This window comes from Aulonocara sp. 'chitande type north' Nkhata Bay, linkage group LG3 (assembly GCF_057382095.1).
Source record: "Aulonocara sp. 'chitande type north' Nkhata Bay isolate Kocher_YH1m ecotype deep benthic linkage group LG3, A_spYH_male_GT1.1, whole genome shotgun sequence".
Taxonomy (NCBI): domain Eukaryota; kingdom Metazoa; phylum Chordata; class Actinopteri; order Cichliformes; family Cichlidae; genus Aulonocara; species Aulonocara sp. 'chitande type north' Nkhata Bay.
In genome coordinates this window covers 73817438-73832374 of record NC_141346.1, presented here as the reverse complement: position 1 = coordinate 73832374, position 14937 = coordinate 73817438, and the positions used below count along the sequence as shown (strand labels likewise).

At 39.6% G+C, this 14937-nt stretch overlaps 2 protein-coding genes across 2 annotated transcripts in view; one reads left to right on the top strand and one right to left on the bottom strand.

The window, feature by feature from the left end:
• LOC147336996 (uncharacterized) overlaps positions 1–6673 on the top strand; it is a 34078-nt gene extending 27405 nt beyond the window's left edge. The window contains exon 3 of the mRNA XM_086287225.1: positions 2704–6673. Within this exon, the coding sequence (XP_086143351.1) occupies positions 2704–3657 (954 nt within the window). The 3' untranslated portion in view covers positions 3658–6673. The remainder of the gene's footprint in view (positions 1–2703) is intronic.
• Positions 6674–8395: 1722 nt separating this feature from the next.
• LOC147336995 (uncharacterized) lies at positions 8396–14928 on the bottom strand. The gene is made up of 2 exons (XM_086285712.1): positions 14056–14928; positions 8396–13730 (listed from the first exon to the last, which is right to left on the bottom strand). The coding sequence occupies exons 1-2, from the start codon at positions 14893–14895 to the stop codon at positions 13038–13040; spliced, it is 1533 nt and encodes a 510-aa protein (XP_086141838.1). The 5' UTR covers positions 14896–14928; the 3' UTR covers positions 8396–13037.
• Between the last annotated feature and the right edge of the window lie 9 nt (positions 14929–14937).

Below are 14937 nucleotides of genomic sequence, written 5' to 3'. Positions count from 1 at the left end.
TTTAAGATTAGCTGTAAATAACAATTAGCTGATGTTGTTCATGAGACTAAAGTCACCTCACTGTGGTAATGTAAATATAATATGGCCAATATTATAGTTATTATATTAATCACTTCACTCACAGACAAGTATCTGTGACAGTGTGTATATAGATGTATCATATATAAGAGACAAATATTGTTCATTTAATATGTTGGTACTAAATGTGGCTCAGTGCTTACATATATGTGTAAAAAGCAAATGTAGGAGCTGTGATAACTGTGTCTGATAGAATGAAGAGTAGACTGATATATGAAATATTCCTTTATTGGGTGAGAAAATCAGACCATGTCATAACTGCTGTAAGTCACACAGAATAGATATCAGAGCCTTAAACAGGCTGACTTCTGCTAAATGGGTCAAACTGGGCAGAAAGTCTACAAACACATAACATCCTTATAGAATATGATGTAACACTATAGATCAACTTAGCTCAGAATATATAAAGCATATAAACAGTTACAGCAATATGATGCAACACACACAGCAGCTACTGATCCAAAATACTCAAATCTTCATAGAACTGAAACCAACATTTATTTTTTAGCTCCATCCTGCTGCTGATACAGACTTTAGGTTTCTGAACATTAAACTTGTTGCTGCCTTTCATAGTGTGTAGCTTGAAGGCCCTGAGTACTTTCTCCCACACTGAAAACACTGGGATGATCACATTATGTGAACATTACCTAATAAGACTGATTCAGCACAGACAGTTATGTTAAACTTTCCTAGCAGTCCTTCACAAACAGGGAACAGTCTGTCTATTCTCTCCATCTGTCAGCTGCTGCTGGCTCTTCCTCCTCCTCTTCCTCACACACTGCTGAGTTTGTCCTGGTGGATCATCAGGGCTGCAAAGCCTCACAGATGATGTGCAGCAGTGGCTCCCTCAGTCTGTCCTCACTCTGGACACTTGCAGTCGTCTCACATGGAAATCAAATGTGTGATAAGCTGCAGGATTCAAACACAAGTGTAACTTATAAACACATGTTCATACTTTTATTCCACAATCAGAGAGAAAGAAACAGAGAGAGAGTGCAGGACAGACAGACAGGTGACAGTCTCAGGTGTACACACTGCTACACAACAGCACCAGAGAAGCAGGATTTAGTGTTTGTGTTATTACGAGTGTAAACAAGAAGAGTTCCAGATGGTGCAGTGGACACATGTGTGACTGCTGTGATTAAAGCATCTTTCTTTCAGCTTAACGAGTGAACCGTCAGCTCGTTCAAACACACGTTAAAGTGCGTTTGGCTCGACACCACCGAACAGAGGCAGCAATATAACACAGCTAACATTAACAGTGCAGTGAATCCTGCTTGTGCCGTGATGTTCAGGACTGCAAACCGAGCAGCATCACTGACTTTCAGCTTGTTGTGTTTGTGGATATATGACTGACTTTAATTATCCACAAAATCATCACATTCTCTGTCAGATGAAGGTCGACTATTGAACGGCGTATATTTTAAAGGCTTTAAAACCAAGTTAACGCTGAAAGTACAAACATCACTAATGTCACATAACTCTGCCGACAAGGCATAGCTATGGCTATGAAATGCTCTTTGTGTATCACTTCTTCATTATGAAAGATGTCATTAATGCACTAGTAATGTCTCATCTGGAGTATTGTTCAATCATTTGGTCAGCAGCTAATAAGACAGATCTTAACAGACTTCAGTTAGTCCAGAATAAGGCGTCCAGATTAGTGTGAAGATGTTCATACTATACTAATATTGATAAAATGCATAATAACCTTTCTTGGCTTCCTGTACAGGCTAAAATATTCTATGGCTTACTTGTAGTTCTAAAGAAAGCAATTCTGTTAAACACACCACATTTATTCTGCTCAGCTGCAGTATCCAGATGAAATACATCATCATATTACACAGTTTTCAACAAGCTGCAATTTAGTAAATGCTCGAGTTAAAAGTAACGTTTTGTAAAACTGTTACATTTAGAGCAACTTTTAAGTGGAATAAGTTGCCTTAAAAAATTAGAGAATTATTCAAAACTTCAATGAACACTTAAAAGCCGATTTACAGAGCTTTTAGTTGTTGTAAATATTGTAAGACATGATTTGTTTTTGAAATTTGTGTAATGTGCCTCAATGTTATTGATATTATTATTATTATTATTGATTGCTTATATTTGAACAATTGTGAAACCTCACTGTGGATGTAAGAGTGAAATTATGTGGATATCTTGAATCCACTTTATTGTGTAATATTTTATGTGAGTATTTGACGGAAGACGAGCAACATCTGTTGTGGAAGCTAACGGGGTTCCTTTAGAATAAACAAACATAGGATTTATTATCACTGAATAATTCTGTATAAATCTATACAAATTATAGAAATATGTAATAGGAAACAACAAAATAATCTAAATTATAAAATAATGTGTGTGTGTGTGTGTGTGTGTGTGTGTGTGTGTGTGTGTGTGTGTGTGTGTGTGTGTTTAGTGTTTGAACAGTCATGAATTATCTTTAACAGCAGGTTGGATGTAATGTGTTAGAACTACCAGCAGGTGGGGATAAGAGACCTTTAAGGTGTTTGGTGCCACGCTCCACCTTCAGGTTTAAAACTAGTGTTAATGGAGTTTGAAGGTTGAGTTTGTTCCACGACTGCATTTCACTCACTGCCTCTGTTTGTATCTCTGTCACTGCAGGACCAACATGGAGCCAGAAGTCAGCGCTCTCAGGAGGCCGACAAACCTCACAGAAGAAAGGGAGAGAAAAAACACACCTGTGACGAGTGTGGGAAGGGTTTTACTGTGAGGGCTAAACTAAAGCGGCATCAGGTCATCCACACTGGAGAGAGACCGTTCAGCTGTGACTTGTGTGGAAATTCTTTTTCCTTGAAGGATTCCCTAAAAAAACACCAACTCATCCACAGTGGAGTTAAAGCGTACAGCTGTGATCAGTGTGGCAGAGCTTTTACTCACAGTAGCCACTTACAGAAGCATCTAGTTACCCACTCTGGAATTAAGGCATACAGCTGTGACATCTGTGGAAAAACTTTCAGCCAGAGAGAGAGCCGAAATACACACCTACGCATTCACACTAGACATGATGTGTACTGCTGTGAACAGTGTGGCAAATACTTTACAACAGACGCACAGTTACAACAACACATGTTTACCCACACTGAGGAGAGACCTTATCGATGTGACCTGTGTGAGAAGACTTTTAAATCTCCACATGACCTGAGACGACACCAACAGATCCACACCAGAAAGAGACTCTACAAGTGCAGCTACTGTGAGAGAAGCTTCTCACAGTCAGGTCATCGTAACATTCATGAACGTGCACACATGGAAGGAAACTACAGCTGTGACCAGTGTGACAAGAGCTTCAGGAATCTCAGTTCATACTCTGCACACAAACGATCCCACGTTACTAATAAACTGTTTCACTGTTACCAATGTGCCCAAACATTCACCTCATTGTCTGCTCTGTGCAAACATCAGCGCGATCACTCAGGGCTGAAATCACTCCCATCACTGGATCACAGTGAATCTGAAGACACAGAAAGATCCTCTGGTTTCTGTGTCAGACTCAAAAAGCTTGAGATCAGGCTCCACAGAGTTCAGATAGAATCATTTAAACTTGTGTTGAACTGAACTGGTTGCTGGGCTGAACTTCTACATAATACAGATCTACATGGGATCTTCTTTTCTGTTGTTTTACTGAGTCAGTTTTGTCCTTTTTTCTCTGTCCTGGTTTTGCTCGTCTGTAAATGATTGAAACTCAGTCAAATAGTTCATTGTTCTCCAGCAAAACGTTTTGGAAACTCATGTTTAACCTTTAAAACTCTGACATGTTTTAGCACACAAGGCTTCATCGGGGAGTTCACTCATGATTGGACCATGAGAACAAAGGTTTTTAGTTCTTTCAAAGAGAGTCTTGGAGATGTTTGATGTTTCTGTTTTTCTGAAACCACCTGAAAGAAAAACTATTTTTCTTGCTTTATGTAGTGTGGAAGTTTTTAATGTTTCTTCATCTGTTATGTTCTTGAATGTGTTCACATGAAGATGGTATAAATAAACTGTTCTCAGAGATTTACAGTTATCAAACAGTCAGGTGAATAAACAACACTGAGACACTTGGAGACGGTTAACGTGCTGCACGGGTGAGGGCTCAGAGAGGACTCACACCGAGCTGCAGTAGTCGTTTATTATTTATAGCAGGGTGAAACAAGCATAGCAGTTTCCTCTAATTTTGCGTGTGTGTGTGTGTGTGTGTGTGTGTGTGTGTGTGTGTGTGTGTGTGTGTAAGTTCGTATAAATGTCATAGGGTGAACTTCCTCTTTCTATAAACAGAGCGAGTAGTACATTTTGTTCTTTTCCTATTAAGAGTAAAATATGAACATGTACTTTAATGCAACATAAAACTCATAAAAGCGTTTCTTCTTTAACATCCCCTCCTGATGTTAATATTTTTCACTTAATCATACTTTATTATCAGCCAACAATCACTTGCTTATAACATTTTCAATTGTAGCATCATTCAGTATGTGTGTGTGTGTGTGTTTCTATACTAAATCTTCTTCATCCGGTTCATCTTCTAGTGGCAGTCCAACATAGGTAATTACTGTGGCCTGTACCATTTTGTCAATCATGGATCTTATGCATGGTAGGACACATGTAGAAAACAAGCACAATAATAGAAGCAGAACTCCTATCAGTACGAGTCCTTTTATCACGAGGGTCTTCCAGCTGCCACTCAGCAGCCAGGTCAGCCAGTCCTCATTGTTCGTGACATAGTCTTGTTGCTGCGCATTACTCAGTTGTCGCAACTTGTCTAGGGCGGTGGTCATGGTCAAGGAGTGCACGTTGTCCGGGATATAGGTGCAACAAGTGGTGTTGAATAAGACACAGAGGCCCCCTCTCTCAGCGAGAATCATGTCCAGGGCGACCCTGTGTTGCATGACCACTATTCTGATCGCGTCGATTTCCTCATTCTGAGCCTTATTTATCTTTGTTGAGCTGTTCAGGAAAAGTCCAAATCGGTAGTCAAGAGTCTCAATTCTTAACGTGTTTTTTCCAGTTCCGACCCATGGGAACAGTGAGTGCAGGACCTTCTGTCCGGTGGTCCACAACTTGAACTCCGCTGGTACATCACTGCCCCAGATTGGGTCATGGGGTTGCACGTCATCAGTGTTCCTCTTGCGTCGTGGTTGGTTCTGATGGAATACTCTGAAGGTGTGGTCTGACACTAAAATTGGGGCGCAGAGTCCGGTACAAGAAAAGCTCACAACTAAGACAAAACTGCTCCTGCAAGGAAAGCTCACTGTTATGCATGCAAGGTGACCAGCTCTAGGTGAGAAGACATTTAAATCTCACACTTGTTCTGCTGCATTTTTGAAGCTCAATTCCAGGAACAGATCGCAGGGTTCATTTTTATATACACTGCAACTGCCATGAGGTCAGGGCCATTTTTTTGTTGTTGTTTGTTTTTCCTTTTGCTCTGTGCAGCATTTTGGCAGCATTTTTAAATTTCTCTTTGTATTTTTTCTTTCTTTTACTAGTGAAGAGATGTAGCGTGAACAGTTATACAGTCTAAATATCCCATATGGGTCGTGTGAAATGGTGTTTTCAGTTTCATTCAGCTGAAGTAAAGAACGTTGAATATTTCTAAGTGTGCTGTTTTGAACCAACATGTCACAGTATGATCAGTGCTGTAATTTTTGACAGTCACTGTATCAATGTTATTTTTGCATCTCTTGAATAAAGGTTTTGACCTGCAAGTGCTAATTTCTTTAGTTATTGGGGTAAAATGGGTAATGTTAATAGGAAGGTGTTTGCCAATTCAGTAACCTAATTTAATGTTAATGGAAACTAACATTATCTCAAATTGTTTAGTTATAATTGTTGTTTAACTGAATCTTGATTTTTGATCTTGATTTGTTCTTTCCCAACATTTTTCAAAAGAAACAGTCTAATTTCTTTGCTGTGATTGATTCCAGAGAACACGGAAGAACTGACATTATTTAACTGTTGATTTATGTAGATTCAGTGGAGGAGTAATGTCAGTTTAATTCTTTACCTACTGTCAATGCAGTGAAATTAGACATTTTGTTTTGAAAGGTTACTGGTGGATGCCAGCAACCATCTTGGAAGAGAACAATATAATCTGTTATAAGGCCTCCATTTGAAAATTGTGTATTTGATACTAGAATATAATAGCAAAATGTAATTTGAAGATAACATGTAGTATTTAAGTGACCAAGTAGTATTGGGTAAAAGTTATTGAATGGTGTTGGGATAAAGTGAGAAAATTGTGAAGGATTAAAATATTCCAAGAGCTCAAATTACTTCATCAAAACATGTTTAAGTCACATTTTATCAACACAAATTGCACAGGCTTATTGAACATGAATAAATTGTGTTAATTTAACTCAATTGTTTAAGTTGCTGCCAAAGCAAAACATCTGTGTGCAACAAATGTCCACCATTGAATTAAGTAAATCCAACAACATATTTTTTTCAGTGTAGTTTGGACTTTATGATTTCTGTAACTGGAAAATATTATTTTGTTTAAAGACAGAAGTGACCGCATAGTTGCAACATCAAAGGGAAATATTAATTAATTAGCATCAAGTATATTTGTTGCTTAAGCGTTTGCACTATAACTTAAGTAGGATTATAACTTTTAAGGAAGGAAAGATTTCAGATATTTAGTTCACTGTTTCAGTTATTTTATATGAAATTAAAACATTTACGTTGGTCAAATATGATGCTCTAAATCAAATAAAAGTTTGAAAATAAATGATGTATTTTTAAATGCTGCAACAAATGTTCACAAAAAGTAACTATAATTAAAACCAGTTAAACAAAATCAAATGTTTGAATCATGCTTAACCAAATGCCAGGCTGGAGAGCTGAACCTAAAGTATACGTAGAAAGATTTCAACATCTGAGCAGTTTTTAATGTTTTTATCACATATAAATGTCACAGCAGTGGGTCCTGGCCCAATGCTTTGTGTTTTTGGTTTTCTTTGACTCTTGTTTTTCTTGGTTTTTGTTCTTCTTATTTATCAGGCTCTCAGTAATCTTAGTTCTCCCTCCCTCAGTGTTCATTTCAGCCTGTGTTTAGTTTCTGTTCCCGTGTCCCACGTTTCATCGTTTCATGTCGAGTCAGCCCTGTCTGTTTCCTGTGTCTCCCCAGTCAGCCCCGCCTCCCTCGGGCACTCATGTGTGATACAGAGTAATAAACCTGACTACATTTGCTACACTCTCTTTATTACCTGTTACTTTAAAATTCATACACTAATTATGTCTGCCCATCTCTCTAATGTGAAGGTCAAAGGTCAACATCCCAGTGACATAAGAATAATCCCAAAGGGGCAAAGGCAGCGGTTAATTTAGCACATTTAGCATTAAGGGTACAGCAAGGATATACTTTTACTTATTGTGGCAGGGGTGTGGTCTCTGGCCTGCTGCAGTGGAGGCTGGTGGCGGGACGTTGGACGGCACAGGTGAGGGTGATGGAGCTCATGACTCTCCCCTTTATAGTGACGGAGGAGACTGGCGTGGGGGAAGCGTGTAGTGGAGGAAGCCGAGGAGAGAGCTGGTTTCTGGCTACAAAGACGGCGTCAAACCAGAAAAGATTGCTCGTGGTCAAATAATGTGTAATAATAATGAAATAAATAGGCCATTGGGAAAAACGGGATTTTGAAATAAAGACTGACTTTGAAAAAAAGGACATTTTGGATTAAAAATGGCTGGCAATAAATAAAATGCCTCAGGAATAATCTCTGTTATTGTGAAAAATAATGATCATGAAATAATATTTCACAATAATAAGTAAATTTATATAGCAGAATACAATATATTTCACAATAATGATCTTTTTTTCAAAATGTGTTCAATTATTTCACAATATCATTCTCACATTACATATCTGTGTCTTATTTATTCACATAGTTATTTATTTCATCATGACTTATTTATTTATTTAATTTTGAACACTTTGGAGTTCCATATGGTTGTAGTGGGCTTGTAATGTAAATGTGTTCTGATTAAATGTGACATTAATGCTGACGCTGCATCAAACCCTGATAAAACAGTTCTATTAGTGGGTCTGTGTGATCAGCATCAGTGGGTTAAGGTGAGGCCTTGACTAGTAGAACGTCATGTTGGTGTTTAACAACACATGAGCCAACATCAGACTCCGAGCGCTACGATGCTAAAGATCAGAAGATCCAGTGTGACATCATCGTTACCTGGCAACAGTAGCCCTCATCTGACTTTATTGGAGGATATTGTTAAGGTTCAAATATTGAGGAAGGAGAGTACAAACAACCATGGTCCAGAAGATCTTGGTCAAACAATGATTTTAATGAATACACACGTGGGAAGTCAAGCTCCGTTCGCAGACAGGAACTGATCTTCGACTTAATCAAAGCATACACAGATTTTTATAGCATCAGGGTTTGAATTAATGACGCCCCTTCATACGTCACAGACAGGATATATACATACGTCAAATCAAAACCACAATGACTTTTAACACAGTTCGAAAGAACATCGTCTTCTATTTTCATGGCCGGTACTTCCTGTCTACCTTTCAGTTCTTGTCTTGAAGTGGATTGTTCCTCTTTCTTGCCGAGACAACAAGAAACTGTTCCTCGTTTACAGAGACGCTTTCGCAGTTACAACCAGACATGACTAATCTCTCACCTATAAATAAATCTAACTAATGTGTGTGTGTGTGTGTGTGTTGACCTCACATGCTCTCTCATCTCACCGTTGCACTTCTGACCTTTTACCAGACCAGAGGCTCATCCTTAGGTACAATAACCTAACTGAAACTACATGTACTATGTTGAATAAATGTTTTAATCAAGAACCTCTAATGAAAACTTAATATAAAATGACCTGATATAAGTGTTTTGTAAGCATGTATTGCAATTCCTTCTATGTTCTAGTTTTCCCTCAGCATGTATCATCTGGACACTCTCACCAGTGAAGCTTAAGACCCTTAATGAACTGAACATCAACTCAAAATAACCACAGATATGCAATATGTATAAAATAGTTATAACTGCATCTGGAATACAAGGTTAATATAATAACTGTATGCTTAAACATCTTAAGGCCATCTTAAAGCCATCTGTTACATTGTTAAAGCAATGATCAATTTGAATAACCTAGTAATTCAAATAGCCTCGTCTAGCCAGCTGCTCAGAATAACTTAGATTCTGCTTTCACTTCTGCAAACTCTCTGCAAGCCTGCAGTTTCCTGTCAGCCTGTGACTTTAATCTTTCACACACTGTTAAACCTCTGAATGCAATATCAATGCTGCAGATTATATTATTAATGCAATGGTAATGATGATGATGATTCTTTAACAATAGCAGTAAAATAATTTCGCTGCTCCACAATATTTACACCAGCAACACGGTTTAGTTTGATATGACGGATTAACAACATGCGCTGTGATATCCATTTCATCTGTAATAGATACTGGATCTAATCAGTCAGCAGATATTTGATCAGCTTATTTATAACTATACTAGAAACAAACACAACTGTGTTGGTGATTCATGCAAACTTGCATATCAGCCTTTGAAGGTTTTGTAGTATTGAGAACAAAGAGGTTGTGTTAGGGCTGAAAAGCCCGACTTGTTCTCCTCTGCAGGTCATCAAATGCACCACAGAAGTTTGTATTTGCACAGCCTGTATATGTTTGATGGCTTTATTATTCTCTGTTCAAAGACAGTAAATATGGAAAATGTCTCATGTAGTATCAGCTTCATTTAAATTGACTGCAGCAAACATTTAGAGAACATGTGCTGCTGTTTGTCCAACATTTCAACACTGAATGAACCCTGAAAACATGATGGCAGCTGGCAGGTTGGAGTTCACATGAAATATCGGCTGTATGAAGACTGGAAATATAGATGATAAAAACATGCAGCCAAACATTTGTGGACATGGATAAACTATCTGATCCAAAAAGCAGGAAGTGACACAGCTAGAAAGTGTGTAACAGCTGAAGTCAAATGTGATGCAGAGTTGAATCTGCACTTGGATCCATCTGTGAAAGGTCCACATGTAGGGATCACATGAGTCCTGATGTTTGTCAGTCCAGCTTGATAACTCCATCTACTGTGGCTACATATACTGGGCTGGTAGCTCCACAGTGTTAGAAAGAAACTATTAAATGTGGAAAGTTTAAAATCAGAGGCTCTTCTAACACAGGGGCCATGTTGAGTTTAGATCACAGCCGACCACCGGCAGTCTGAAATGGAATGAAGCCCATTGACAGCCAGCAGGTCTAAACAGGAACGCACCCATTTGTATGTGTGGCAATGATGTGGCTGCGGCTGACACAGGATTGGTTCAAACTAAACATCAGACACATTTCACAGAGTTCACAAATAAACTCACGTTTTTATCTTTGAAGATGATCATAAAGTAGAATTTATGGTCCAGTAGAAACAGCAGGAGGTTTGAGCCCTTCTGATGGCAAGGCAAGGCAAGTTTATTTGTATAGCACAATTCAACAACAAGGTGATTCAAAGTGCTTTACAGAGACATTAGAAACAAAAACAAATAAAAAGCATGATTTAAAATTGATTAAAACAAGCAAACAAACTAACTAATTAACAAACAAACAAACAAAACAGTATATAAAATCAAAACAGATCAGAACAGTAGATAAAATCAGTAGTTAAATGTATGTTTTGAAATTTAAGCTTAAAAGTGTGGATTTGGTGCTTTATTCAAATGCAGCTGAGAACAGGTGAGTCTTCAACCTGGATTTAAATAAACTGAGTGTTTCAGCTGATCTGAGGCTTTCTGGGAGTTTGTTCCAGATATAAGGAGCATAAAAGCTGAATGCAGCTTCTCCGTGTCTGGTTCTGACTCTGGGAACTGATAAAAGACCGGATTCAGATGACCTGAGGGATCTGGAAGGTTCATACTGGGTCAGGAGGTCATTGATGTATTTTGGTCCTAAACCATTCAGAGCTTTATAGACCAGCATCAGACCTTTAAAGTCTATCCTCTGACGGACAGGCAGCCAGTGTAAAGACCTCAGAGCTGGACTGATGTCCGCTTTTTTGGTCTTAGTGAGGACTCGAGCAGCAGAGTTCTGAATGAGCTGTAGTTGTCTGACTGATGTTTTAGGTAGACCTGTAAAGATGCTGTTACAGTAATCAAGCCTACTAAAGATGAATGCATGGACTAGTTTTTCCAGGTCCTGTTGAGACATCAGATCTTTTATCCTTGAAATATTCTTGAGGCGATAGTAAGCTGATTTTGTTATTGTCTTAACCCTTGGTAGTACCTACGGCCATTTTTCATCCACAGCGTTTTTTAATATTAGGCCATTTTCACTGTGTTGAATAGAATATAGCCAAACCTCCCAACCCTTTTTTTTTTTTTTTCTTTAGAATTGCCGTCTCCGTTTATTCGATTAGCTTAAGGTGGCTAAGCTAAAAACCGCCATCCACATGAGGTCCTAGAGCCATAAATCGCCCCATTGAAACCCATTATAAACGCTATTTTTCACTGCAGGATTTATACCGTAAACATCTGGGTGATCGCTTTTGCTTTGGACAAAAGGCCTTAGAATTGTAATTTTTTTCTTTGGCCACCGGGTGGCGCCCTTGTTCCACATGTGACGCCTGCTGGAACATACACCTTCTCCAGCGGCCTGCTCGAAACAGATACCCGGAAAAGGCAGCCTCATTCCCCGCGTGCAGCGGCAGCTTGGGCCGCTGCTCGTTCGGTACCATTTTAGAGGGTGCATTTTGACCTTTTATATTAAAAATAAAATATAAACGTAGCACTTTTAATTCTTATTCCTACTTTTATTTTTTCATGTCTATTTAAGTGCTATTTATGACACTATGTCTGCACTGAAGCACCGCAGCAATTTCCTAATGTTGTAAACCTGCTCAACATTTGGCAATAAACCCCTTTCTGATTCTGATTCTGATAAAATAAAATAAAGGTCTCTCTGCCTAAAAGAAAAAAAATTGTGTCGGTCTCATTCTAAGTTTAGATAAAAGCCTTCCCTCCCTCTTTGAAGTACACCCTGCAATGCAAACAAATCTAACATGAAAACAAGAATAAAAAACAAATTAGACTTTATTTTGTCGCCAACCTCAGCTTGTTTATGCAGGTGCAGGCAGGAGAGGTTATAAGAATAAGCCGTAGCGCGGGAGTAGGCATTTTCACGATGGCACGGTACTACAGGACCGAGGAAGTAGTGGACATCCTGATGCGCTCTGACAGCGAGGATCTCTCCTCTTCATCTGCCGAGAGTGACTCTGATTCCGGGGATGACACGGATGATTTGTCTCTCGACACTGATCACCAGGAGTCGTCCTCTGATTTTTCATCTGAAGATGAGAACGAGGGGAGGACGCCGGAGGAAGCAGCGGCGTGGACCTCCAAAGATGGGAAGAAATGGGCCGCAACAAACGCCGAGACGCTGCGCTACGTCCCAGCACCCACGGGGCTCATTCCGGGACCGACCCACTACGCCGTAGTCGTTCACTGAGATCTGCCACTTTCTTTTTTTCCCCTTCCTCTCTGTCCTTTCTCCACTTCTCTTTCTCTTTATTTGTACCATCTTCACGTGAACACATTCAAGAACATCACAGATGAAGAAACATTAAAAACTTCCACACTACATAAAGCAAGAAAAATAGTTTTTCTTTCAGGTGGTTTCAGAAAAACAGAAACATCAAACATCTCCAAGACTCTCTTTGAAAGAACTAAAAACCTTTGTTCTCATGGTCCAATCATGAGTGAACTCCCCGATGAAGCCTTGTGTGCTAAAACATGTCAGAGTTTTAAAGGTTAAACATGAGTTTCCAAAACGTTTTGCTGGAGAACAATGAACTATTTGACTGAGTTTCAATCATTTACAGACGAGCAAAACCAGGACAGAGAAAAAAGGACAAAACTGACTCAGTAAAACAACAGAAAAGAAGATCCCATGTAGATCTGTATTATGTAGAAGTTCAGCCCAGCAACCAGTTCAGTTCAACACAAGTTTAAATGATTCTATCTGAACTCTGTGGAGCCTGATCTCAAGCTTTTTGAGTCTGACACAGAAACCAGAGGATCTTTCTGTGTCTTCAGATTCACTGTGATCCAGTGATGGGAGTGATTTCAGCCCTGAGTGATCGCGCTGATGTTTGCACAGAGCAGACAATGAGGTGAATGTTTGGGCACATTGGTAACAGTGAAACAGTTTATTAGTAACGTGGGATCGTTTGTGTGAAGAGTATGAACTGAGATTCCTGAAGCTCTTGTCACACTGGTCACAGCTGTAGTTTCCTTCCATGTGTGCACGTTCATGCCTGTTACGATTACTTAAATGTGAGAAGCTTCTCTCACAGTGTCTGCACTTGTGTGGTTTCTCTCCTGTGTGGACTCGTTTGTGTGATTTAAGCTCACCTTCAGTAGTGAAGGATGACCCACACTGATCACAGAGGTGCTTTTTAACCCCACTGTGAAACAGTTCATGTCGTTTTAACTCACTTGTTGTGGAGAAGCTTCTCCCACATTCTTTGCAGTATTTCAGTTTGTCTCCAGTGTGTCTACGTTGATGTAGTTTTAGGGTATTTTGCCGACTGAAAGTTTTTCCACAGAGGTCACAATGAAAGTCTTTCACACCACCACAGTGAGGACAGGGTTGAGAACTGGATCCATCTGTGTCGCTCTGCTTCTAAACAAAGACACAAAGACAGTGTAAGTCAGTCCTTCAACATTTGTATCCTGAACGTCGCCTGAAATAAAGAGCATCTCTGCAGACGTCCAACTACATTTGACTGTTTCAGTTAACACACTCAGTTTACTGGGCTGCAATAACTACAATACTACCACCATAATACTACAGTAATACTAAAATCATAACTGAAAGGAAAATCTGAATAATCACTCAGAGCTGCTTTTCCATGCAGTAGAATTGCTAACATGCTAACACAGTTTAATGAGCAGAGTTGTTCCAAACAGTCAGGCTAAAATGACAAGATAACAATATAAATACATACCTCACAGTAACTGCACTTGTAGAGTCTCTTTCTGGTGTGGATCTGTTGGTGTCGTCTCAGGTCATGTGGAGATTTAAAAGTCTTCTCACACAGGTCACATTGATAAGGTCTCTCCTCAGTGTGGGTAAACATGTGTCGTTGTAAGTGTGCGTCTGTTGTAAACTGTTTGCCACACTGTTCACAGCAGTACACATCATGTCTGGTGTGAATGCGTAGGTGTGTATTTCGGCTCCCTCTCCGGCTGAAAGTTTTTCCACAGATGTCACAGCTGTATGCCTTAATTCCAGAGTGGGTAACTAGATGCCTCTGTAAGTGGCTACTGCGAGTAAAAGCTCTGCCACACCGATCACAGCTGTACGCTTTAACTCCACTGTGGATGAGTTGGTGTGTTTTTAGGGAAACCTTCCAGGAAAAAGACTTTCCACACAAGTCACAGCTGAACGGTCTCTCTCCAGTGTGGATGACCTGATGCTGTTTTAGTGAAGCCTTCAGAGTAAACTCCATCCCACACTCGTCACAGGTGTATGCCTTAATTCCAGAGTGGGTAACTAGATGACTCTGTAAGTGGCTACTGCGAGTAAAAGCTCTGCCACACTGATCACAGCTGTATGCCTTAATTCCAGAGTGGGTAACTAGATGCTTCTGTAAGCTGCTACTTTGAGTAAAAGCTCTGCCACACTGATCACAGCTGTACGCTTTAACTCCACTGTGGATGAGTTGGTGTGTTTTTAGGTAACCCTTCAAGGAAAAAGACTTTCCACACAAGTCACAGCTGAACGGTCTCTCTCCAGTGTGGATGACCTGATGCTGTTTTAGTGAAGCCTTCAGAGTAAACTCCATCCCACACTCGTCACAGCTGTATGCCTTAATTCCAGAGTGGGT